Source organism: Canis lupus, chromosome 5, assembly GCF_048164855.1.
Source record: "Canis lupus baileyi chromosome 5, mCanLup2.hap1, whole genome shotgun sequence".
NCBI lineage: Eukaryota > Metazoa > Chordata > Mammalia > Carnivora > Canidae > Canis > Canis lupus.
This window is the reverse complement of record NC_132842.1, coordinates 75,993,080-76,016,976: the sequence shown is the minus strand read 5'-3', so window position 1 is coordinate 76,016,976 and position 23,897 is coordinate 75,993,080. Positions and strand designations below refer to the sequence as shown.

Below are 23,897 nucleotides of genomic sequence, written 5' to 3'. Positions count from 1 at the left end.
ATGAACACACTGAAACTTTCCCACCTCTGTGCCTTTGCTCACCATCAAGATCATGTTTTACACCAGTGATTCTCAAAGGGGGGGTGGGAGGTGTCCCCAGACAGCCAGCATCAACAATACCAGGGAACTTGTTAGAAGTGTAAATTCCCAGCTACCCCAGACTTACTGAATCAGAAATGCCAAGGGTACAGCCCAGAAATCTGTGTTTAAAAAACAAGCCTTCCAGGTCATTCTGATGCTGCTCAAGTTTGAGAACACCAGCCTGTAATACACCATCTTCCTGCTGGAGCTAGATTGCCCTCGGGGCCACTCACTAACCAGGAGCTTGAGCGATTCCCATAACCTCTCCGAGCTTCAGCTTCCTTGTCTCTAGAATAGGGACAATAATAGTACCTGCCTTACTTGGTTGTTGTGAGCATTAAGTGAGAGAATGCATGGAAGGTGCTTATTATCTCAGCACCTAAAACACGGCCGATGCTCAGTAAAGATCAGATATTACTTTTAATCAGCATCAGTCTTATTCTGGGTCGTGTCCCTATCCTGGTGGCCCCCCTTCACATTTCTGCATGATATAACAATCCCCAGTGCTGAGTGCCCCCAGCTAAATGTCTGCTTCCTCCAAGGAGCCGCTCGGGATCTCTTTCCTTTGAGCCCATGCGGCTTGTCTCTTGGGCCACATGCCTTGCATTTGTCTGAGTTCTCAGCACGGGGCCCGGTCCTGCCTCCTCTGTGTGCCCTGCAGCATCCTCCTCGCCTTCCAAGTTCCTGGCATCTGAGCAGCTGCTTGGGCCATCCACAGTCCATGTTGGTCAGAAAGGCCACTTCCCAAGATGGGGCTCTGCCCATAGGCTTCCTGGCCACACTCCCTAACTTGCAAGCATCGCTGCCGGCCTTCTGTGTCTCTCACAGTCTGCAGGGGAACTTCTCATGCTGGGTTATCTGGAAATTTTGTTTGTCATGATTTCCTATCCTTCTTTTTTTTTTTTTTTTTTTTTTTTTGATTTCCTATCCTTCTTATGCTAAGTTCCTTTGAATGAGTATCTACCGTGGAAGCATTTTACTGAATCCTCTCTGAAGCCTTGCGGGGTTGGGATTAGGGTCTTAGAGTCGTGGGTGAGGGAAGTGAGGCCCCAGGTAGAGACTGAAAGCATCTAGCTCCCAAGTTTGGGTACATTCTACTGTCCCATGCTGCCCAAAGGTGGTAGAAGAAGTGGTTTCAACTTTTCAAGCTGATAACTCTGAATTCCTGGCCACTGGCCTGAGGCTGACCATTCATGGACCTGCCTCTTGACCTTCCCTACTTATCTTCCAGCTTCAGGTCTGTGCGATTGCTGAAGAATGACCCAGTCAACTTCCAGAAGTTCCCCTACACTAGCGAGGACGAGGCCTGGAAGACCTACCTGGAAAACCCCTTGACAGCTGCCACGAAGGCCATGATGAGGGTCAACGGGGACGATGACAGTGTTGCCGCCCTGAGCTTCCTCTATGACTACTACATGGTACATTTGCCCCCTCTGGGAGTGTCCCCCTCTGACTGAACGGTCGCCTTCGTGCTCAGTCCTCATGACCCAGCAGCCCATCCCCAGCCCAGTACCATGTTTCTTCTCTCCTCTGGGTCTTCACACATGCCATTCCCTCTGCCTGGCCCCCCCACCCCTCGCCCCTTGGCTAAGTTCCCCCCCTCAGCTCTGGGTCTCGGCTTCAAGGTTACCCCATTCATTCTGCTTTCTTGGGTCTCTCATTCTGTGCCCCCAGGTACCCTCAGAACTACCATCATTATCCTTGACCCTGTCTTTAGAAACTTGCTTGCTGTGCATTTATTTCTTCATCTCCTGCATGACTGAGCTCTTGGAGGGCAGGAACCACGTGGTGGTCATCACTCAGTCCTCAGCTCCCCATCCTGCTTGCCACATACTCAGTGCTTAGTGATTAAAGGATCAGTGCCTTGGCCACACATACTCCTCATCACAGGAGCACCCCCAACCTGCCATCTTTTTTCTGCCCCATCCCTTAGGTCATCCCAGTTGCCCTGTCATCCCCACCCACCTATCCCAACCCCACCACCTAGAACATGCCTTCTGCTCTTGAATCATTTTCTTTTCTTCTCAAGGCCACTTTCACTTGGAAGCTCTCCTGCCACATCACCTCTCCCTCTCTGGAGTGTCTGACTATCCTTCCTACCCTTGCTGCCATTCTATGTAACCTAACACCTCCTGACAGACAGTCTCTATTGTTCTGTAATTGTTTCCAGGGCCTTGGCCTTGACTCTGGGGGACTATCAGCACCTGAGAACAGAAATTAGTCCCTCCCCTATCTGGTTGCCAGTGGGCAACCACAAGTACCTAACACAGTGACAGAGCCACCGACCCCTTCCCATGCCTGTGCCAGACATTGCTCATGGATTACAGGCTGCTCACCGGGGTGCAGGAGGCTGAAGAATCTTTTTCCACTGCACTCCAGGCAGCCCCTACCCATCTGTCTGAACTGTCACATGACAGTACACTTTCTTGTTTTCCCTGGGCTGGGTGATTGCTCCAAGAGACTTTCCCAGATTTGAGAATGGGAAACATAAACAGCCAATTATTGAGATAACTGGCTTTGAACCTGAAGATTTAAAGCCACTTTGTAAATAAGCCCTCAATATTTACCCAAGAAATATTTTATCTACCTTACCCTAAGGGAGAAGGCACTGCCTGTGTAAACTCACATGCCAAGGATGGGAAGTGTGGTCCCAGATACGAAAAGACCCCAAATTTTCTTTCTGGCTTTGGTTTTCACCTTGGAGTGGTGCAGTTACCCTACCTTATTTCCTCCCCAGCAGGCTGATAGTGTGCTGGTAGCGTTTGGCCCAGGCTGATGGAAAAGAAATTTAAATTGACTGCCTCAGGTTGGAGACATGGTGGGAGCCAGAATCCTAGGCCTGGATTTAACCCCCAGCCTGGGATTTACAGCTTGGTTGGAGCATAATGTAAAATCTGGCACCATCTTCCTAGGCAAAGGGCCACTCCCAGGGCCAAGACGATGGGAACAGTTTCTGGAGGTGACACTTGTAGTGGTTTTAGTGAAATACAGCATCCTGGGGAGACATATCTGTCCCAACCCCTCACCCTTCATTTCAGAGCATTGTGGGTTCAGAGCAGCCCGGTGGGTAGTAAGGCAGAGAGCAGGAGTTGGGAGTTTGAGAACTGATCTGGCCAGATAGTGTTCTCCATGTGCTAGGTGCTGGTCTAAGCACTCACGACAATCTCTGGAATTAGTGTTACTATTATTATCCTTGCTGTACAGATGAGGACAACGAGGTACAGAGAGGTTAGGGGACTTGCTCCAGGTCACACACCAGTATGTGGTCCCACACCATATCTGGGAATTAAAGCTAAGAAATCTGGATCCAGAGTCCATGCTCATAACCACTGAGACAACAGAGCCTCTCTGGGCCTCAATTTCCTCATCCATATGATGGAGATAACATTAGTAGCAATCGCAGAGTGGTATAGAGATTAAATTGGAGATTTAAGGGTGTGCCTGAGATTTGAGGGGTGCCCGGTGGCTCAATTGGTTAAGCATCCGACTCTTGAAATTGGCTCGGGTCATGATCTCAGGGTCGTGGGATTGAGCTCCACATCAGGTTCTACACTCATTAGGAAGTCTGCTGGAGATTTTCTCTCTCTCAAATAAATAAATCTTTTAAAAAAATAAAAAAATAAAAACCAGGGAGCATTATTTTTACCAATAAATCTTCACAATACTCTTGACATAGGTATTCTAATCCCCCACTTGCCATACGAAGACAATGAATCTCAGAAAGGTACAGTCATTGATTCAGAGTCACACAGCACTCTTAAGTGGTGAAGTTAGATCTTAGGGCAGATCTGCCCGACTTCAAATTCTCTGATGCCTAAGTGCTCATCTTGGGGTACTTCTTTCCACTCTCTAACTTGGGACTTAGACTAAATGCTGGTCTGCCAATTGGCAGGACCAGAAGGTTTTCTCCCAGGGACCAAGGTAGCTCCTCTGTCTGGCCAAGTCTGCTGGAGGGGGCTGATCTGTCCATAAATGCATAAATCCTGCTTTCCTCTCCACTCAGGGCCCCAAGGAGAAGCGGATCCTGTCCTCCTGCACTGGGGGCCGGAATGACCAAGGAAAGAGGTGAGGCTCGCCCTACCACCATCTCGGCCCCTTCCCTCATCCTCACTTTCACCTCTGGGCTCTGACCATCGGGCATAGAAGGCTCAGTGCCCAGGGCCCACGACTCTTAGGGGCCTGTGAAAGTGTTAGAATTTATCTTAAAATCATAAGAAAACAATGAATATGATCCAACATGGATTACATCTATTTTTACACCAATGCAACTGTAAAAGGTGTTTTAAACTATTTTTTTATGAAGGAAGGAGCCTGTGAAGGCAAGAGACTAGGGCCCACCAAGTCACAATGAGACCCTGCTACACTTGAATGGGTGCGCACACAGCACACCAATGAGGCCTGCAGGCCATGTGGGTTAGAATTTACTGAAAACAAACTTCAAAGCCATGGTCCAGGAAAAACCCCAAAGGCAGCTTTTCTGTCCAGACTCCAAAACCCTCCTCCCTGCAGCCTCAAGGGGAGGGAGACCTGGCCTGGGGGAGGGGACAGACACCTGGCTTCCCATACTTCTTCCTCTGGCTCTCTGGGCCTCTGCCGGGCATTGGTGCCTTGAGGCACTAATGTTCCCCTCCTCCTAGCAGGCACCACAGGCCATGCTCAGGGCCAGATACGCACTAGAGGGACCCTGCCCTTTCTCTGTTCTTCCCTCCCTGCCCCTCCCCACCTGCCAACCCTGTAGGGCCTCTCCTGGGAAACCTCCTGGGCTTATCTCTGCCTTCCAGAAAATCCAGACTGCTAAGGCAGGCATTCTGGCTCTTGCAGCCGGCCCAGGGCCCCTCCATGCTAGAAACAGTAGGGCTGTGCGTGGGGCTCTTCTGAAAACTAATTTTTTAAAATGTTAAGCTTTTCTGATTACAAAAGTAATACCTGTTTGTTATATAATACTCAAACTCTATAGAAATGTAGAAAGTAGAAAGTAAAACTTCCCTGTAGCTACTTCCCTGCCTGCTCCACCTTAACAGTTGGAGTGTATCCTTCTAGACCTTTTTCTCGACATATATTAATGTACTGTTCACTATAATAACCATTAACCACCCCCAGACACACACACACACACACACACACACACACACACACACACACTGTGGACGACTCAGTACAGTTGTTTTAGGATGGGGACCTTTGACTCTGGATAAGAAATAAATAAACTTTTAGTTTTTGAAATTACCAAGTGCTATAAAAGATAAAGCATTTGTTTTTCCCCTCAACCTTGAGCCTATACCTTATTCCATTCTTGACACCCTCTCCGTGCCCATCCCCGAGACAAACTGGCCTGTTAATAGTAACATGTCTTGCTTCATGCATGTTGGGAAGATCTAACATTTACATTGGATTAAAGGAGGTCAGTGTGTCAGCGTGACGGTCACCTCCAATCCCACCAAGGACCTCCTTGCCCCTCAGAGAGAAGAGGTGCACTCACTCAGCCCTCCTCTCTCCCCAGGTACTACCATGGCATGGACTATGAGATGGACCTCGCTCCCCTTGAAAGCCCCACGCATCTTATGAAATTCCTGACAGAGAATGTGTCTGGAACCCCAGAGTACCCAGAGGGTCTCAAGAAGAATAACCTGATGAGTTTGGAGGGGACCATGCCCACTCCGGGCAAGGCAGCTCCCCTTGGCCCCAGCAAGCTGGAAGCTGGCTCTGTGGACAGCTACCTGCTGCCCACCAGTGATATGTACGATAACAGCTCCCTCAACTCCTTGTTTGAGAGCATTCATGGGGTGCCACCCACACAGCGCTGGCAGCCTGACAGCACCTTCAAAGATGACCCACAGGAGGTGAGGGCCTGTGCCCATACCCCTCACAGCCTCCCTGGATATGTGCATGCATGTGCAGAAGGAGAGAAGACAGTGAGGAGGTCAGAGGTTTGGAATCCATGGGATGAAATGTCCTAGAGCAGAGGCAGGTCTGCCATGTACTGTTGCCTTAGTTGTGTACTGCATAACCTACACCACTGTATGTGACAGCCATGGAATGAGGCCCCAGCAGCCTGAATGTGGCCATTTATTCTCTGAATTGTGTTTCTCTGCAGTCGCTGCTCTTCCCAGACATCCTGAAAACGTCCCCAGAGCCCCCGTGTCCAGAGGACTATCCCAGCCCCAAGAGGTAACTCAGGCCTTCTGGAACCTTGGCCACTTAGATGGTAGACAGAGGCTACAGACAGAGCCTCACAGTGTCCCCAGAGCAGGCATCATCAACAAATGAAAAGACAGGAGTGAAGGCATGTGAAAGGAGAGAGACTAATTTCTACTTTTTTTTTCTTGGGCTGTGACAGGGAGCTCAGAGCCCATTAAAAAGCTGAGGTTCTGTGGCCCTCCTTCTCCCCTATGGCTTTGTCACCCCTCAGGGTCTCTCTGGTTTCCATGATTTGTCATTCAGCAGGATTGTGGCTCAAGGAAACCATCAAATAGAAACTCCAAAAATGTGGAAATGGAGGCCCAGGGAGGTAGAATGATTTCCTGGAGTCACAGAGTGACTGCACAGCACAGCCTCAGGCTTCCTGCCCCGCTGCCCTCTGGGACCCCCCTGCCTGGGAGCACAGCCTCACTGTCCTCCCCTTCTCCTCCCTGCAGTGACTTTGAGTACACCCTGGGCTCCCCCAAAGCCATCCACATCAAGTCTGGGGAGTCGCCTATGGCCTATCTCAACAAGGGCCAGTTCTATCCCATCACTCTGCGGACCCCTGCAGGCGGCAAAGGCCTCGCCTTGTCCTCCAACAAGGTCAAGGTATGTTGTGCCTGGAGCAGCCTGGGATGGGGGTATAGTGGTGGGGCTGGCCCTGCCTGATGGAGACCCTAGGGAGTAGGGGGGCAGAGGCCCTGGACTAGGGCTCTGGGAAGCGACGGGGACTGCCTGGGCCTCTCCTGAGGCCGGGGTCATGGTGGCTGCTGTGCTTGCAGAGTGTGGTGATGGTTGTGTTCGACAATGAGAAAGTCCCGGCGGAGCAGCTGCGCTTTTGGAAGCACTGGCATTCCCGGCAACCCACCGCCAAGCAGCGTGTCATCGACGTGGGTAAGAGCCCCACCAGGCCCCAGCCCAGTCTCCATGTGTCTCCCTGTCTCTTTCTTGTCTCTCTCTGTCTCTGTCTCTGTCTCTCTCTCTCTCTCTCACACACACACACACACACTCACACATGCCCCAATCAGGTCTTTTTGTCCCAGTCCTCTGTGGTCTCTGTAGGATTTAGTTCTGACCCCAGCCACCCGCCTGGCCCCTGTCTCCAGGCCATACACTGTAGGCTTTGCAGGGATTTGCATCTGTTGGCTGGAAGCGGTGACCTCTTTTCTATGTTGCTTTGGGGTAAACAGTGCTCTAGAGACCTCAGCAGTATCCGATAAAAAGACCCCTGGGATGCTGGCCTGCTTATCCCCATGGGGAGCTTAGCCAATTGAGACACAAATGCAAAAGACAACAGAGTGGCCCCAGTGACTTAGCAGGTTTGAAGGACAGCAGTTCTGCTTTGGAGCTGGAACCCAGGGCTCTGTCAGCAGGTAGGGGACACAGGGAAGGGGCACGGGTGCCATCTTATCCCTGTCCCAGGCCCTGGGATGTGTAGGAGTCACAGCCCACCCTTGGGCCTCCAGGTTCTGGCTCCATCACTCTTTTTCTGACAGTGTGACCTGTGTCACTGCCCCTTTCTGAGCCTCAGTTTCTTTGGCTGTCAAATGGAATGAGGCCAGCTGCCCTGCCTGCTTACAGGGCTGTTTCTTCAGTCTCAGAGTCACACATACTGGACAGCATGCTCTGAATCAGGGCGATCCGATGGCTTGTCTGAGAGGCCACATAGCAAGTGGGTAGGAGCCTGTGTTCAGAGGCCAAAGCTGAGCTCCAGTCCATGCTGTACCTTTTTTTTTTTTTTTAAAGCTGTGTGACCCCTGTCCAAGTGACCAGACCTCTCTGAGCTTCATTTTTTTTTTTTCATTTTGTAAACTGAACAGTCAGTCATAGGGTCATTGTGAGGATTAACTGGGGGCTCACCATCGTGAAGTTCAGTAAGTGGTGGCAGCTGTGCTGTTTGCTCGCTAGCCGTCTGATAGCTCAGTCCTGGCATCACTGCCCTTGCTACTACCGTTACTACCACCACCACTGCTCTTACTCCTTCTACTAGTGGGAGATCTCCTCAGTCACAATCCCGATGAAGACTCTAATCTTCACCCGAAACTGATGAGGGCCCTGGCCTACTTGTCAAAGTTAGGGATTCTCTGTGGGGTTTGGGCAAATCTGTTTCCCAGGCTGGATCTTAGTTTTCCCATTTGTAACCCAGGGCATAACAATCAGTTCCCCCTCCCAGATTGAAGCATGGTTCTTGGGGGAGAGGGCCCGAATCCCTGCGGAGAACCAGGCCTGGTTCCTGAATGCCTCCTCCCCAGCGTGTCCCCAAATCCCTCTCCTCCTGACTCTCCATCTGGTCTCCTGTGCTTCCCAGCTGACTGCAAAGAAAACTTCAACACTGTGCAGCACATTGAGGAGGTGGCCTATAACGCGCTGTCCTTTGTGTGGAATGTCAACGAGGAGGCCAAGGTGAGTGCGTAGCTGTGATGGAGCTGGGTCCCTTGGATTTCCCCTGGGGGGGGATCTGGGATTGTGGCAGCTCCCCTGATAAGAGCACCCATGGAGGAGGCAGGATAAGGAGTAGGGAAGAAGCACAGGCTTCCAGAAAGGCTAGGCCTATGTCCAGCCCTGTGACCTTGGACCAGTGCCTTGGCTGTAAAATTGGGTGCAATTATAGCGCCGACTGAGAGGTTCACCTGAGGATCATGTGAGTTAAGTAAAAGGTAGAGCACAGCCTGGCATAGCAGTAGTGGCTATTGTTATTAATCAGATCCACCCATTCACCAGATGGGAAAACCAAGCCTCATGCAAGGTCACACAGCCAGCCACCGATGACACCAGGTTTCCTGGCTTGCAGGCCAGTCAGTGTTGCAGGAGGAGTATTTGGAGTCTGGTAGAGGAGGCCGAAATCTCAGTCATATCACTTCCTGCGTCCAAAAGAAGGAAACAATAGTCTGTCTCCTGGGGTTGTGGTAAAGATTCCATGGGCTCATGTATGTCTCAGACATGGGCACAGTGCCAGACCCGTCCAAGAGGCCTGAAAGTGGAGCCTCTGGTGACTTGTTTTCATACCAGCCGCTTAGTGCCTAAGGCCAACTTGCCATGTGCTTCTGGACCTCTCCGTGCCTTGGTTTTCTGTTTGGAGAGCTGGTGTTGTGAAGGGGCACTAGTCTGAGAGCCCCGGGCTGGGTGACCTTGGGCCTGTCCTTTGCCTCCTTGGGCCAGGCCTACCCTTTCAGACCAGGATTGGGCCCAGCTCCTGGCAAGGGCATTTCTGGCCTGGACAAGCTGGGGAGCTAGACTCTGTCTGTCTCCCGGCTTGCCTCATGGAGCCGGAGCCATCTAGGCTGCCTGGAGAAAATAGAGCCGAAGGGGCTCTGAAAACACAAAGGGAGGCACAAAAGTGAGGGATTATTATTATTCAAACAGATGCCAGGGGCTGGAGGAGGAGCTGGGGCCCCCAGTGCAGGGAGGCGGGGAGAGAGTTTCGTAGGAAGGGAGAGGTGGGTTTCGGTTGGGATTTTCTCACAGCCCCTTAAGCCCCCGAGGCGTGGGTCTTTCTCAGGTGTGAGCAGGGTGGGAGCTGCATTAGGGCTGAGTTGGCTGAGGGGGAGGTATGTCTGGCATGCGCCTGGGGGCCTGGCCCCCACAGCCCAGGAAGGAAGGGGGTCTGCTCAGGCACCGCACCCCACCCCTACCTGTGCAGGTCAGGGTCATTTCCAAGGGAAATGTCCCAAAGAACGGTGGCCAGTCGGGAGTGGGGTCTGGCCCTGGCACCCTGTGGAGGAGCCAGTCAGGTAGATGCTCACCAGGTGAGCTTGCCAGGGAATCCCAGCTGAGACTCTGCCCAGACTGCCATCAGCTGGGCCTGGGCTTTGGGGTGAGACTCCAGCTGTCCCATCCCCACAGCAGGTCACTGCGTGCCAAGCCCACTAGGTGCTCCACGCACCCTCACAGCCACATGGGGTAGGTTTCATCATCCCTGTTTTGCAGATCAGGAAACAGAGGCTCCGTGAGGCTAAAGCGCTGGTCTAAAGCCACGTGACTTCCCATCCCGAGTCTGGGGGGCCCCATGTCCGGGCCCACTCTGCACTGCCACCCTGCCTGCCTCCCTGTGGAGACCTCAGCAGGTCACACCTGCTTAGCGCCCCTGTTTCCTTGGCTGTAAAATGGGGGTGACAGGTCCAGTGATGGCTGGAGCTGGGGGTCGAGGGTGCTGAGGTCCAGGGTCTCACCCTTGTGGCTCGTGGCCAGCAGGAAGGCGGTCTTCCGGGCTCTGGCTCTCTGCCTCCTCACTCTGAGTGGCAAAGGAGGCTCCGGACTTGCATCAAAGCCACGGAAGGACCATCTCCCTGCCGGGCCTTGAGCCTTTGGGCTGCCCTCGGCAACCTCGCGGGGGCCGCTCCAGAGCCTGGGCTCCAGCCTGCGAGGTGGCGATATAGGTGGGGCCGGGTGCCTTGGGGCCCTGGCGGGGGGTCGCAGGGCCGCAGGGCACCCCCGGGCCCGCTGTTCATCCAGCTCCGCTGCCGTCCCCAGGTGTTTATTGGTGTCAACTGCCTCAGCACAGACTTCTCCTCGCAGAAGGGGGTGAAGGGCGTCCCCCTGAACCTGCAGATCGACACCTATGACTGTGGCTCGGGCGCTGAGCGCCTGGTGCACCGGGCTGTCTGTCAGATCAAGATCTTCTGTGACAAGGTAGCTGGGGAGGGGGGGGGACAGACCCTCAGCTGGGCCCCGGGAGGGAGCAGGACAGCCCCCCCCCCCCCCCCCCCGCCTGTGGGGCCTCCCCACCATGCAGGGCCTGTCCGTTGCTCTCTCTCACTCTCCCTCTCCTCTCTCTCTCTCTCTCTCTCTTGCTCTCTCGAGCGCTCTCTCGCACTCTTGCTCTCACTCTCACTCTCTCATTCTCGCTCTCTCTCGCTCTCTTACTCTCTCTCTCTCTCTCTGGCAAGCTCACTCTCTCGCTCTCACTCTCTTGCTCTCTCTTGTTCTCTTGCTCTCACTCTTGCTCTCCCTCTCTTGCTCTCTCTTTCGCTCTTGCTCTGTCTTGAGCACTCTCTTTCTCTCTCTCTCGCTCTCCCTCTTCCTCTCTCTCTCTCCCCTTCTCTTCCTCTTTCTCTCCCTCTCGCTCTCTCCCCCTCCTCTCCCCCCTCTTCCTCTTTCTCTTTCCCTCTCGCGCTCTCTCTCTCTCTCTCTCTCTCTCTCTTGCTCTCGCTCTCGCTCTCGCTCTCTCGCTCTCCAAGCGTCTTGCTCCCGTGAGCTGGTCATTGTGCGTCTGGGCCTCCAGGCGTATCCTCCTCCATCTCGGCACTGCCATCTCCTCTCTGCCACCTTCGGAAGATCTACTTCTAGATCTCTCTGAATCTCTCTCCACCGTCTTTGTGTGTCTGCCTCGTGTTTCTCTTCTTCTCGTCCCTCTTCCCTGTGTCTCTGCCTGTGCCCCTCTCTCCACGTCTGTCTCTCTCTCATGGCCCATCTGACCTCAGACAGGGCCTGGGCGGGCTGGGCGCTGCTACTCCCTGTTTCCTGGTCTCAGGCTGGCGGGGAAGCAGCTCTAGAAGGCTGGCAGCCCCGGAAGGCTGGCCCATATTTAAGACATGAGGCAGCCAGCCCCTGCCAAGACCCGTGATGACCCCCTTCCCCCTCTTCCCCACAGGGAGCTGAAAGGAAAATGCGGGATGATGAGCGGAAGCAGTTCCGGAGGAAGGTCAAATGCCCAGACTCCAGCAGCAGTGGTCAGTGGAGACGGGCCAGGGGCTGGGCTGGCCTGGGACAACAGGGTGGAAGGAGATGACAGGGCGGAGGTTAGGGGCATGAACGGAGGGCCCCAGACGCAGTGCCTTCCTCCTCCCATCAGGCATCAAGGGCTGCCTGCTGTCGGGCTTCCGGGGCAATGAGACCACGTATCTGCGGCCTGAGGCTGACCTGGAGACGCCACCGGTGCTGTTCATCCCCCACGTGCACTTCTCCGGCCTGCAGCGTCCTGGAGGGGTGAGGGCCTTGGGCCGAGGAGGGTCTCGGGCCCCGGGTGGGGGCTGCTCCACGTGGGCTGGCCCGGAGCACCTGCCGCTCAGCTGCTACAGGCCGACAGAGCGTGTATAGGGCCCGACGTTTTTTTTACATCAACATGAAAATGCTCTTATCGAATCCCATGGGATTAAAAAACGTACACATGTTCAGACAATGTTAGTGACCTTTTCTACTGTGAAGAGAAGGTGGTCATGAAGAAACATTCATGCCTGGAGCGCACGTGGAGGTTTCTGATGTCCGAGCCCCAAGTTAGATGGCGGCTGAATCAAAGCTGGTGGGCCGTGGTGGTCCCGGGAGCAATTGTGAGCGCCCACTTTGCGCCAGGCACTGTTCTCGATGCTTCCCGTGCACCACCTGCTCTCACCCTCCCTACCTCCCCACGAGGTGGAAACTCTCATTCCCCCGGATTTCTGAGGGGGGACATTGTAGCACAGAGACCAAACCACCCAGTAGGCGGCAGAGCTGGGGTTTGGACCCAGGCACCTTGGCTTCAGAAGCCGACCGAGCTCCTCAACCATAGCTACACCACCTCTCAGGCTGGGAGCCATCCTTTGAGATGGACTCTGCTGGCCCTCCACGTTCCAGATAAGGCCTCACAATAAGTCAGTGGGGGAATCAGGGTTCCAGAGCTTGTGTGGTCATTTGCTTCCACATTAAACAATTTAGTAGATTTTCCTTCCGATGAGGTCCTCCCCCGGGCCCCCGTGTAGGTAGGAATGTTTGCAGAAATAGCTCCTGCTGTCCAGGATGTGCCCAGTGCAGTGACTTCAAACAGTAAGAGATTACGGAATGGACAGAGCAGCCAGTGCTGAGGTGGCCTGTGTCGGCCATCCTCCCCGAAGTGCTGCTGTGGCCTCATGGTCAGTGGCTGCCTACCCCGGTGTCTCTCCCTGCCAGAGATGACTGCCCTCTTGGGATTAAGGGCCCTGTGCCCAGTCTGACAGCTGCTCTGTGGGGAAGAAGAGGGAGGCACATGAGGGTTTGCCCCTGGGAGCCTGGTTGGGGGATGGGGTCTGAATCCTGCCTTGGCCTCCCTGCCATGGTGTGCTGGTGCGGAGGGAGGGGGCCTCTTGGGCAGGCCTGGTGGCCTCCGCTCATGAGACTGGTAATGACTGCACCAGGCGCAGAGTGCCGGGTGCACAGGAGGGTGCCAGAGAGGGCCCTGTCCCGTCCTCCGCTTCTCCCCGGGTGCGCAGGCTCCCTGGGCTGCAGGACGGTGTGCGGTCCTGGCCCTTCTGGGCGAGCTGGGGCTCCTGGAGTTTGCCGCATTTCCTCAGCCCCATCTGTGTTCCCTGAGGCCCTGACTCCTTCTACCTGGGCTGGATGCTGCCTTTTGGCTCAATCTTTCAGCTCACTTAAGAGGACTTAATGGGCTGGAAAGGCCCTGCAGCTGCATCTCCCTGCCGTAAAGATTGTGCCCCCTCCCCCAAGAGAGCCTCCAGCAGCAGGGGGGCCCCCCTCATCTTCCTGCACATGATGGACAATGTCTTTCCTTTTTATTGCAGGCTGTGCCCTCGGCGGGTCAGAGCAGCTCCAGCAGGTACAGAGAGAAGCAGCTAAGGGCCTCCTCACCCTCCACCCCCGCCCGGCCCCCTACAGCTTGTGCTGCCCCCCAAGCCAGGAACTGGGCAACTGGGTGCCGGGGAAGCAGCCATGAGACTCTGCCCCTAACCCCCCAGCTAGATTCCCGCTCCTTTCCCACTGAAACTGCCTGCGATTTTATGAGTTGGTTTTATGTGAAAAGTTGGCGAATCTCTGGCGGGACACATGCTTGTAAAAAGAGAAAGAAGCAGCCTTGGAGATGGTAGTGCAGATTTGGAGGACGTCTGGGGACGGTGTGCTGCAGGGCTGGACAGGGGGTCAGCACACAGCCCCTCGGGGCTGCCTCCCAGACTCCAGGGGCCGGGCGAGGGGCCTGGTGCCTCTCTGCTCAAGTCCTTCTCTCCCTCAGCCTAGAGATCTGTGTGAGGGGAGCATATCCCAGGGGGAGTGTGGCCTGAGGCAGTGATGAAAGGGAAAGCACTTAAGAAAGTTCGTTTGTTGTTGATCTCAGTGCCTTCCCCTGTAAACCAGGGGTACTTTTCCTGAGGTGCTTTCACACCAAATGGGGTCACTTATCCCCTCACCACAGCCCCCAGTGGGGTCAGGCAAGTAGGGGTTATTGCTCTACCTGAGGGACCAGGACCAGAGGCTCAGAGACGTGAAGTGACTTGACCAAGCTCACACAGGGCTTATGTAGCGTCGGCAGGCCGGAACCTGAGTCTGCCCTACTCTGAACCCCACATCCCTGCCCCCTTTCCCCACCTCACATCCAAGTGGATTCTTTCTAAAAAGAATCGTGTTGATGGTGAAACAATAGTCTGCATTCACCAAAGCCCACTGTGCGCCACGTGCGGCTCTAAAAGCAGTTTGCATGATCTCCTGCAGCCTCACCAGCTTTATGAAGTATTGTCATCATTACCTTACTGTCACCCCGTGTTATAGATGGGGACACTGAGGGACTAAGAGACTCACCCCAAGTCGCCTGGCTAGCGAGTGGGGTTTGAACCCAGGCAGTCCCAACTCCAGAACCTGCTGCTTCCCCCGCCATCCCGCTGCTTTGGGCCTGCCCTCATGGGACCTTCTGCACCTCTGGGGCCCCTTTGGACTCTGGGATCCCCCCGGGTTCCTTATGAGCCTCTCCCTGTCGCCCACCACCCCCAGGCTGCCTCTGAAGCGCACCTGCTCACCCTTCGCTGAGGAGTTTGAGCCTCTGCCCTCCAAAAAGGCCAAGGAAGACGATCTTCAAAGAGGTACCCTCCCTCCCAGCTCATCCGCTCCCTGAGCCCACCACGTAGCCCCCAGCTCCCCGTGAGGCCTGCCCCAAAGCCTCAAACACCCATCCTGGCCCACGCAGCCAGGGCAGCACCCGTCCCAACAGAGGGCACAAGGGGCTGCTCCTCAGAGCGGGAGTGGGTCCAAGGCTGGAGGGTGGGGTGGGGGTCCGCAGGGCACCCGGGGTGCTTGGAGAGATGTCCATGGAGCCGGTGGGCTTATGCCTCCTCTGGCAGAGGCAACGGGTTCATTATTTTGGGCAAGCCCCCCCCCCCCCCCATTCTCTACAGCAGGTGGGAACAGAGTTGGGTTTCCATTCCTGGCTTTCTGGCTTTAACAGCCTAAATCTGTGACTTCCTGGGGGAGGGGGACATGCCCAAACCTCGGAGGGCTGCAGCTGATTATCAAGAAGAAACCAAGAGCTAAGATCAAAAGCTTCCAGCAACCTTGACCTGAGCCTTGTACCACACTTGGTGTTTAAGACATCCTGTCCCTAGTTCCCCCACAACTCTGAAACAGAGGGTGGGGCCACCTCCATTTCCCATTTGGATAAAGTGAGGCTCAGTGATGGAAAACTACCTTCAAGGTCGCCTAGCTGGCAGGCAATAGAGCAGGGATTCCATCCTGCCCGAATGGGCACAGTCCGAGCAGGCCCGAGTGGGACCCGCAGAGCTGGGTGGTAGTTCCCATCTGGGCACAGACCCTCAGCAAGGATTTGCCCTTTCTGCAGAAATTGATTTTCTGTTAAACATAATATTTTTGAAGCCTCCCCCACCCCCTGGATGTTCCCGGGCTCCTTTGTCCTCCCCTTGCCGCTAAAAGCCACTCCTCTGCCTCTCAGTTCTCTTGTACGTGCGAAGGGAGACCGAGGAGGTGTTTGATGCCCTCATGTTGAAGACACCGGACCTCAAGGGGCTGAGGAATGCGGTAAGAGGCTCTGTGGCCCACGCCCCCCACCCCGGCCAGACCCTGCTCTGCGCTCCTGTCCCCTACTCCTCACCACACAGTTTTGACTTCCCGCAGGAAGGCACTGAGGAGGAATATGCCGGAACCCTGGCTTTCCAATGGCCCACCTGTCCCACCCCATTGGGGGGGGGCACCCCCAGGCCTGGCTGGTGGGGGCGTGCCTCTGTGATGTTATCTCCCAGCCAGAGCCCTGGCTCCACCCTGGGAGTCACACACACCATAAATCCTCCTTAATCTGATGGCTGCTGTCTGACAGGCCAGAGCTTTTTGTTGGCTTTGCAAACCTGTTTCTGTTTTAATGGGAATGAAACCCAAAAAGGCCAGGCCCCAGAGACACTCTTTTTTTCTTTTCCGGGGGGCCTCATTCCTCCAGCTCGTGGTTGGCTGGGGGGCACTGGTGGGGGTGGCACAAAGTGGTGTTCGGGCAAGGAGACCTTCCCCAACCCCCCAAACTGCCAGAGAGTGGGTGAAACGACTCTGAATGCAACCCACAGCAGCTTTGTGGCTCAGCTAGAAACTGAGCAAACACAAGCCTCCGCCAGGGCCAGGGGGGCTTAAAGGTTGAACCAACGGGACAGCCAGAAGGTTCCAAGATGGTGGGCTGGGGAAGAGAAAATGAACCCCGTAGTAACTCCAGCTACCTTTTACTAAAGACCCACTACAGGCCAGGCATTTTGTCAGGCGCGCTGCATTTGCTAGCTCTCCATATTCTCTGAACAACCCCGAAAAGTGGTTACGATTATTATCTGTTCATTTCCATGAGAAAACAGCCTTCTCGCCATCAGGCAACCTGCCACAGCGGCTAAGGTAACAGAGCTGCAGTCCAGCCCAAGCTCTCTCCACTCTGCTGTGCCCTTCTGGTCCCTCATGGATCATCTGCTCTGATTGATTGACACCAGCCATTAATGTCACTCGAACATGGACTCGGAATCCTTGGGTTGGATAGACCTAAAAGGGTCCCCATCTGGTATTTGAGCTCTCTCCCCAGCAGCTCTTCCAAAGGGGTACCCACTCTTGACTTGCCTACTTCCAGGGATGGAGAGCTCACCACCACACGGGGCAGCCCATGCTGTCTTCGTACAACTTATGTTTAGAAAGTTCCTAAGTCCTTCTTTAGGTTGAATTGAGATCTTCCTCCTGGTAGCTTCCAGCCATGTCGCCATCCAAGTAGAATAAGGACTTTCCTGCCTTGGAGGGATCTCTGTCAGGACCGAGAATAACCAAGCAGCTGAGCCTGATCCTCTTCCTAAAAGGCCTGAGAGGACCACCTCAGCCTGAAGCCTTCGGTCTAAGGCTCGCTGCTGCTTCTAGGCGGCCAGTCACGCCAGACGGCACCCTCTGACTGAGCCTCTCACCAGGGCACAGACACAGGCTGGGCCTTCGCTTCATCTTCTCAGCTCCTGGGCTGAACCACGCTGCGTGGACATCTTATGCTTGCTCCTGTTTTACAAATGGGGACGCTGAGGCTCAGCGAAGTCAAGTGACTTGCTCAGAGTCTGCACTCCTGGTGGTGGAACTGGGACCAGACTGAGTCTGTCTGCCCTAGAGGAAACTTCTGGCTGCCTGGGGAGAAGTGAGCTGGCTCTGGCTGTGCGAGCTCAGGCAGGCCACTCACGGACCTCCAAGCTGGGGGTTCCTTGTCCGCAGAACGAACACCAGTGTTCTGGGATGTGACGGGGCAGGAAACCCGGGATCTGGCTGGGCCCTGGGTGCACGGTTTATATTCGTGGAGCTGGGCACCCTCAACCACCCAATGGGGTTAGTAATTCTTGCCTCTAAGGGGACAATATCTGGGTGATCCCCCTCACCGCAGGGCAGGAGCATCCAGTGCCCCCCTTCTAAGAGAACAGCACTGACTCTCTGTGGAGGTCTGCAGGCCAGGAACTGCCCCAAATGCTTTTTATGGGCCAGTTTAGTCACTTCCAGTAGCCCTACGGGTAGGGGCGATGCCCATCTCTGCCTCTGGTTTGCCCATAGTCGGCAGCTGGTGAGTGGGGCACCCTCAGCACTGGAACGATGTTGGGTCTGACTTGAGGCAGGGGTTGGAGGACCTGGTGGATACTCTTTGGGATATTTTACACCCACTAAACGTGCAGTCCGTCAAGAGTTTGTCGTGATGCGGGAAGGCTTATAACATGCAACATGAAGTAAAAAAAAAAGTTATATAAAGCTATGTATGGGGAATACAAAAAATCTGCACCCATGGCCAAAAGATGGGAAAGAGGGCACCCAGATGTTTACCTCTTGGAAACAGGATTATGGACAATTGTATTATTTTTTTCTTTGTATTTCTCCACAGTATGGACATATGTTACTTTTATAATCAGGAAATAAAAAGATTACAGTAGAAGAGGCTGGAATAGGTCCAGTTTGGGCAGCAGACAACAAATCCCCTACTGTTCTCTTCCAGATCTCTGAGAAGTATGGGTTCCCCGAAGAGAACATTTACAAAGTCTACAAGAAATGTAAGCGGGGGTAAGTGCTCAGTACAGCTCTTCCTCCCATCCCCCCTCGTTGCCCCATTCCCTCTAAAATCTTGGCTCAGGGAGCTCCCAGCGAGCTTGCTCTGCCCCCCATGGTGCCGAGCAGCATCTGTCCTTGGCTTTGTGGAGAGGGCGAGGGCTGTGGAATTGGCAAGGCCACCTGCCAACTGGGAAGGAAAGGAGTAGAAGACAGATGGAAGGGTCTTTAGAGATGGCAGGTGGAAGGCCAGTGCAGGCCCAAAGATCAGAAGACCCAGGTCCAAGCCCCGGCCCACTGGATGGCCAAGTCATTTGATTACAATGATGGTGATTGTGACTACCATTCACTCATCCGTCTACCATGTGTCAGATGTTGGGCTACACGTCTTCCACTTAACTCTCACAGCCACACTATGAGGTAGACACCATTACCCACACTTCACAGAGAGGGAAACTGAGGCTCAGAGGGGCTAAGCAATATTCAGGGGCAGGAGCAGCAGAGTAAAGGCAGGGAGGCAGAAGGGCCCAGCAATGCTGCTGCTACTGGCCGAGTCAGGGCCCAAGGAGGGAGTGGCTGGCAATGAGTCTGGAAAGGGTGCGGTGACTGGGTGTGGTTTTGAGGGAACCCAGCTGAGATGCTGCATAGGCCTTCACCGGTGGATCTGCATGAGGCAGGAGGGGCTGAAGCTTTACCTTCCCGAGGGCTGGGCAGTGTGGCACCTACTGTGGGCTGCTGGGGATTAGTGTTCAACACCACAGCGCCCTTTGCTACCTGCCCAGGAGAGCCTGGGCAAGGGGGGTACAGGGGGCCACATGGTGACTGCCCCCACACTCAGTCCCCCCCAGCTCAGAGACAATGAGCTGGGCATTCACAGAAGTCCCTGCCCAGCCTAGTGTAAGGAATTGTCAGCACTATTCCCTGCCTGGAGGCCCCACTCCCAGCCCCCCGGCCTCCTAGCCCCCCACTGCAGCTCAGAGCCTGTCCTCCTGCTCTGGACAATGTAACTCCAGCTACATTTACTCGTGGGCCCTGGAAGGTGATCAGACATCACCTCGTGGCTACTGTCTGTGGGCTTTCCCTTCTTTAGAAGGCTCTGCAACGCCAGGCAGGTTTTGTACCCAGGCTGAGGCCCCATCCAGTCAGGCCCAGGGGCTGGCCTCCCACCCTCCCTCCTCTTTGGTTCCCACCCAACCTCCCACAGAAGGGCCAGGGGAGGGGGAAGCTGTACAGTCCTGTAGACCCTGGGAAAGGACTCGTTTGGTTTTGATTGTATGAGTGTCTAGGTTTTTGTGTGTGTGTTTTTTTTCTTCCAAGTTTCGGTTTTAAACTGGGGCTCACAAGCTCTCTGGAGCAGAATCCACCTCATGGCAGAGGGCAGGCTCTGCTTTGCCCAGACAGGCCCAGCCCCAGTTCCCCTGCGGACTAGTGCCCGTGCCCCCCCTGGCTGCAGCCCAGTCTGTGGCCAGCCTCCCTGACAGATCCCACCACAGGCTGGGCTGAGGGGCTGGGAGATTGTGTGTGTGTGTGTGTGTGTGTGTGAGTGTGTGTGTGTGTGTGAGAGCGAGAGAGAGAGAGAGATTGAGATTTGGAGGGGAGTGCATACAAGGATGCCCCAGCCCCACTGGCAAAGTTGCAGAGCTTTCCCTTAAGCCCCTACGGCTCTTTAAATCCTAATTAAAAAAAAAAAAAAAATCCTAATTTTAATAGCTCTCATGTGTGGAGCACTCACTATGTACCAGGTGCTGGACTAAATAAATGACTTCCAGGCATCATCTCATTGACCTTTGAGTTTGGTATGATTATCTGTATTTCTGTAGATGAGGAAACTGGCATTCAGAGTTGGTCCCAGGGTCACAGCTAGTAACTAGCAGAAGGAATCCCAGCCTGCCTAAAGCCTGTGCATGCACCCACTATTTTATCTTGCCTCCTGCTTCTTCCTCTAACTGCTAAGCAATGTGCAAATAAAGGCCTTTTATTTGCCTAGCCCCATGGCCCAGGCCATCACTCAGTAGCCCTTCAGAGGCACCCTATAGCTCATACACAGCCTGTACCATGAAGACCTCGGGCCTAGAATCAATCTGAGGTACTTAAATGAGAAGAGTCTGCAAAAAAACCTTTTGGGAGAGGAGAGGCGAGGCTCATTTGCCATGTCCCTCCGTGTCTGACTCCTCTGCTGAGGAACAGAGAATTCTAATCATGGCCTAGTTTATTTTCACAGAACCCTCCTGAAAGTCCTCTGGACAAAGGTAGATAGAATCAGCTTTACAAGCACCATTGAGTGCTTGAAAGATGAACAAATACACTGTTTTGCTGGCAGCTGGCCAAGGGTTTGGGGCAAACCAGGACAGAAGACAGCTAGAAGCTGGCAAGTGACAAGAGGCCCACATTCTGGGACACTGGTTCCCCACCAGCTCTGCCTCTCTGGCCCAGTTGTCACTGAATTCTGCGGGGGGAAGGGGTCTATGGGCTTGTCTGAGATACCTTGTGTGGAGGTGTGCACCCTGGCCCACTGGGAGCCCCGCTGGGGAGTGGGGGGGAGGCAGCCGTCAAGTTCCTGCATGCAAGGCACACACTGCCTGGCACCTAGAGACGCCCCGTAACTACTACTGTCGGAAACAAATGGAAACCTGGCCACTGACAGAGCACTCACCCCTCTGGCCCAGCCCTGATCTCCTCGGATCTGTTCCCAGCCTGCAGCCCCCAGACAAAGATCCCTTTGTGAGATGAAGGAACCGCTGATGGGACCCGAGGAAGTGGGAGCCTGTAATTAGACCCTGGCTGTCAGCACCCCGGCCTGGGAGCCTGAGCCCAGACCTCCTTCCACAAAGCAGCAGCATCTGGAAGCTGCTGTACAGATGGCTGGACATAGGCCGTAGGCTTAGGCTCCCTGCTTCTGCAAGGTCTCCGTCCTCTGGACCTGGGGGATGGCAGGGACAAGCCTACTGCCTCCCCAGGGGTCCCCCTGGAAAGCAGATGGCTGCCTGCTGGGAGCGGTAGCCTGAGATCTGCAGCCCCCCATTCCTGCCCTACTTGAAACAATCTCGCCCCCATCCAAACTCTCCCCCAGACCTGGCTTTTGCCTTTCTCATATAGGCCACTTCCTAACTCATATTTATAGGGAGTTTTTGTTTTTCTTTCTAAAAAACGGTACAGTGGAAAGAGACAAAAGTCTAGACTCAAGTCCCAGCTCTGCCATCTATAAACTGTGTGACCTCAGGCAAATGACTCTGCTTCTCTGAAGCTCAGCTTTTCCATCTACCAACTGGAGTAACAGGGTTCTAAAGATTTCTTTTCCCAGGCCCTACTAGATTACGGACTCATGGAAGGCATGTAGGGCATCCTCTCTGTGTGGAGCAAGACCCTGCACACAGAGAGGCCTCAGTAAACGCTAGTGGGGTGGATGGATGAGGACCGCCAACTCCGTTACAAAGGGACAGCTGGTGTGGTCGGGCCAGGGAGGCCCTCACAGTGATAGGACGCTCTGCGGAGGGCTGCAGCATGGAGGCCCTGTCCGTCTCAGGTTGGCCCAGGTCCTAGCCTGAAGGGTGTAGGGGGGAGAGAGCCGAGCCCCTCATGTGTCTTGTGCTATCCGTGAGGTTTCCACTTCGTGGGGGTGCACGAGAGCAGAGACTCAGGTGGCACCTGCCTCTGGCTCAGGCAGGCACACCTGAGTGACACATCGCAGCCTCCTACTGAACCCAGGCCACACTGGTCCACCCACCGTGCCTCTTGCACTTGAACTCTCACGTTGTGTCCGAGTCCCATCTGGCCTAGGGGCCGAGGAGTACTGCGTCCCTCCCAGTCAGTCTGCTGCAGTAGAGAGGCCGTGGTTGGAGGAGTGGCTCGGCCCCTTGGTGGCCACTCCCTCCACCGTAAGTGGGACAGTGAATACCCACCTCTGCTGTTAGGACGGTCAGGAGAAAGTCCGAGAGGTGCCTGCCATGTTGTGCGCACCCGATAGGTAGGAACCAGTACTATCATCCTTGTCACCCAGAGGCCTGGCCACGTTCTAGACATATCTCCTCTTCTCTTCCAGGATCTTGGTCAACATGGACAACAACATCATTCAACACTACAGCAACCATGTCGCCTTCCTGCTGGACATGGGGGAGCTTGACGGCAAGATCCAGATCATCCTTAAGGAGCTGTGAGGCCCGGGCATCCATGCCCTCAGACCCCCTGGGGCCGGCCCAGGCAAGGAGCCCTCTGGGAAGTGGCCCCATGCCATACCACACACAACGTCTCCTCATGCCTCAGTGCTGTTACTTGAATGTCCTCCCTGAGGGAGGAGGCCCTCATATTGCAAACCCACAGATGCTACGGTCAGGGAGGGACCTGGGAAGTGTCCCGATCTGAACCCCAACTCATGCTTGAATCTACACTGGATTTCCTGCCGGTGCCTGCCCAGCTAGTGAGAGTGTCATGTTGGTTCACGTCCCCATGGCCTGTCTCCTTCTCGGAAGACCCCATTCTTTCTGCACATCTCCCGGTTGGCTCTTCACCCTCTTTCCCAAAGCTGCCTTGAATCTTGTTCAGCTTCCATTCTTGATTCTTCTATCAACTTCAGACTGAGGATTCCTTATATTGTTGCTCAATTAACTTTGATTTTCAGTGCAAACAATTTTTAAATGTCACCATAGTGGAAACACTCTCATGGATTTTGTCAATACAAGGTGTAAATAATAATGCTCATTGATTGGAACAAAGTGGCTGCTGTATAAAACAACTGTGCCTGTTTGCTGATGTACACATTTCTTATTTACAATTTCCATTTATGTTATATATATATAAGTATATATTGTATATACATGCAACATTTTATATTTTTCATGGATACATTTTTATCATTTCAAAAAAAACGTGTATTTCACATGCTTGGACTGTTATTTTTTTTTTTTTAGCTGTTATTCAATTATGCATTTTGTATACTCACATGGTATTTAGTAATAAAATTCTACCTATGTATTGCTTCAAATACTACACTTGTTCCTTTTGTGAAAGTCTTCCCAGAAGAGAGGGTGAAAGCAGACGAGGCCTGCTTCCTTCTGTCTTGTAGGTGGTTAACCCTGGACCCGAAGGCTGGTGGTGCGTACCGGGCACCCGAGAAGCAGCGGTGCCCCCTGGAAGGCAGTGGAATCCTGACGCTAAGATCTCGGTCTTGCACTGTCCCACGGGCCGAATGTTATGACCTTAGGGTCATTGACTAGAGAGACAGAGAAGTCCTGGTAAAGGTCCAGGATGGCCTTGCCAAGGACCTCACAGCTGGGGCCAGTAGGCAGAGCCCAAGGCTGGGAGCCACGTGACCTGGGTTCTTGGGCCAACTCTGCCCCCATGTGCTGGGCCAAGTCAGTTGCCCTGCCGCTGACTCAGCAGCTCCCAGAAGTGGGTGCTCCCATCTCTTTCCAGCTCGGCATTCAGTGACATCATGG

General features: G+C 54.2%; 1 protein-coding gene across 5 annotated transcripts in view; it reads left to right on the top strand.

The window, feature by feature from the left end:
* Positions 1-23,446, top strand: part of GRHL3 (grainyhead like transcription factor 3) — a 34,082-nt gene extending 10,636 nt beyond the window's left edge. For all 5 annotated transcript variants that reach the window (XM_072827810.1, XM_072827811.1, XM_072827807.1 and 2 more), the window contains 15 exons: positions 1,313-1,499; positions 4,085-4,146; positions 5,582-5,921; positions 6,176-6,249; positions 6,717-6,870; positions 7,044-7,155; positions 8,570-8,664; positions 10,732-10,890; positions 11,852-11,930; positions 12,053-12,186; positions 13,731-13,765; positions 14,929-15,017; positions 15,881-15,966; positions 18,416-18,480; positions 22,505-23,446. In XM_072827810.1, coding sequence (XP_072683911.1) covers positions 1,313-1,499; positions 4,085-4,146; positions 5,582-5,921; positions 6,176-6,249; positions 6,717-6,870; positions 7,044-7,155; positions 8,570-8,664; positions 10,732-10,890; positions 11,852-11,930; positions 12,053-12,186; positions 13,731-13,765; positions 14,929-15,017; positions 15,881-15,966; positions 18,416-18,480; positions 22,505-22,619 — 1,786 coding nt within the window. In that variant the 3' untranslated portion in view covers positions 22,620-23,446. The remainder of the gene's footprint in view (positions 1-1,312; positions 1,500-4,084; positions 4,147-5,581; positions 5,922-6,175; positions 6,250-6,716; positions 6,871-7,043; positions 7,156-8,569; positions 8,665-10,731; positions 10,891-11,851; positions 11,931-12,052; positions 12,187-13,730; positions 13,766-14,928; positions 15,018-15,880; positions 15,967-18,415; positions 18,481-22,504) is intronic.
* Positions 23,447-23,897: the final 451 nt, after the last annotated feature.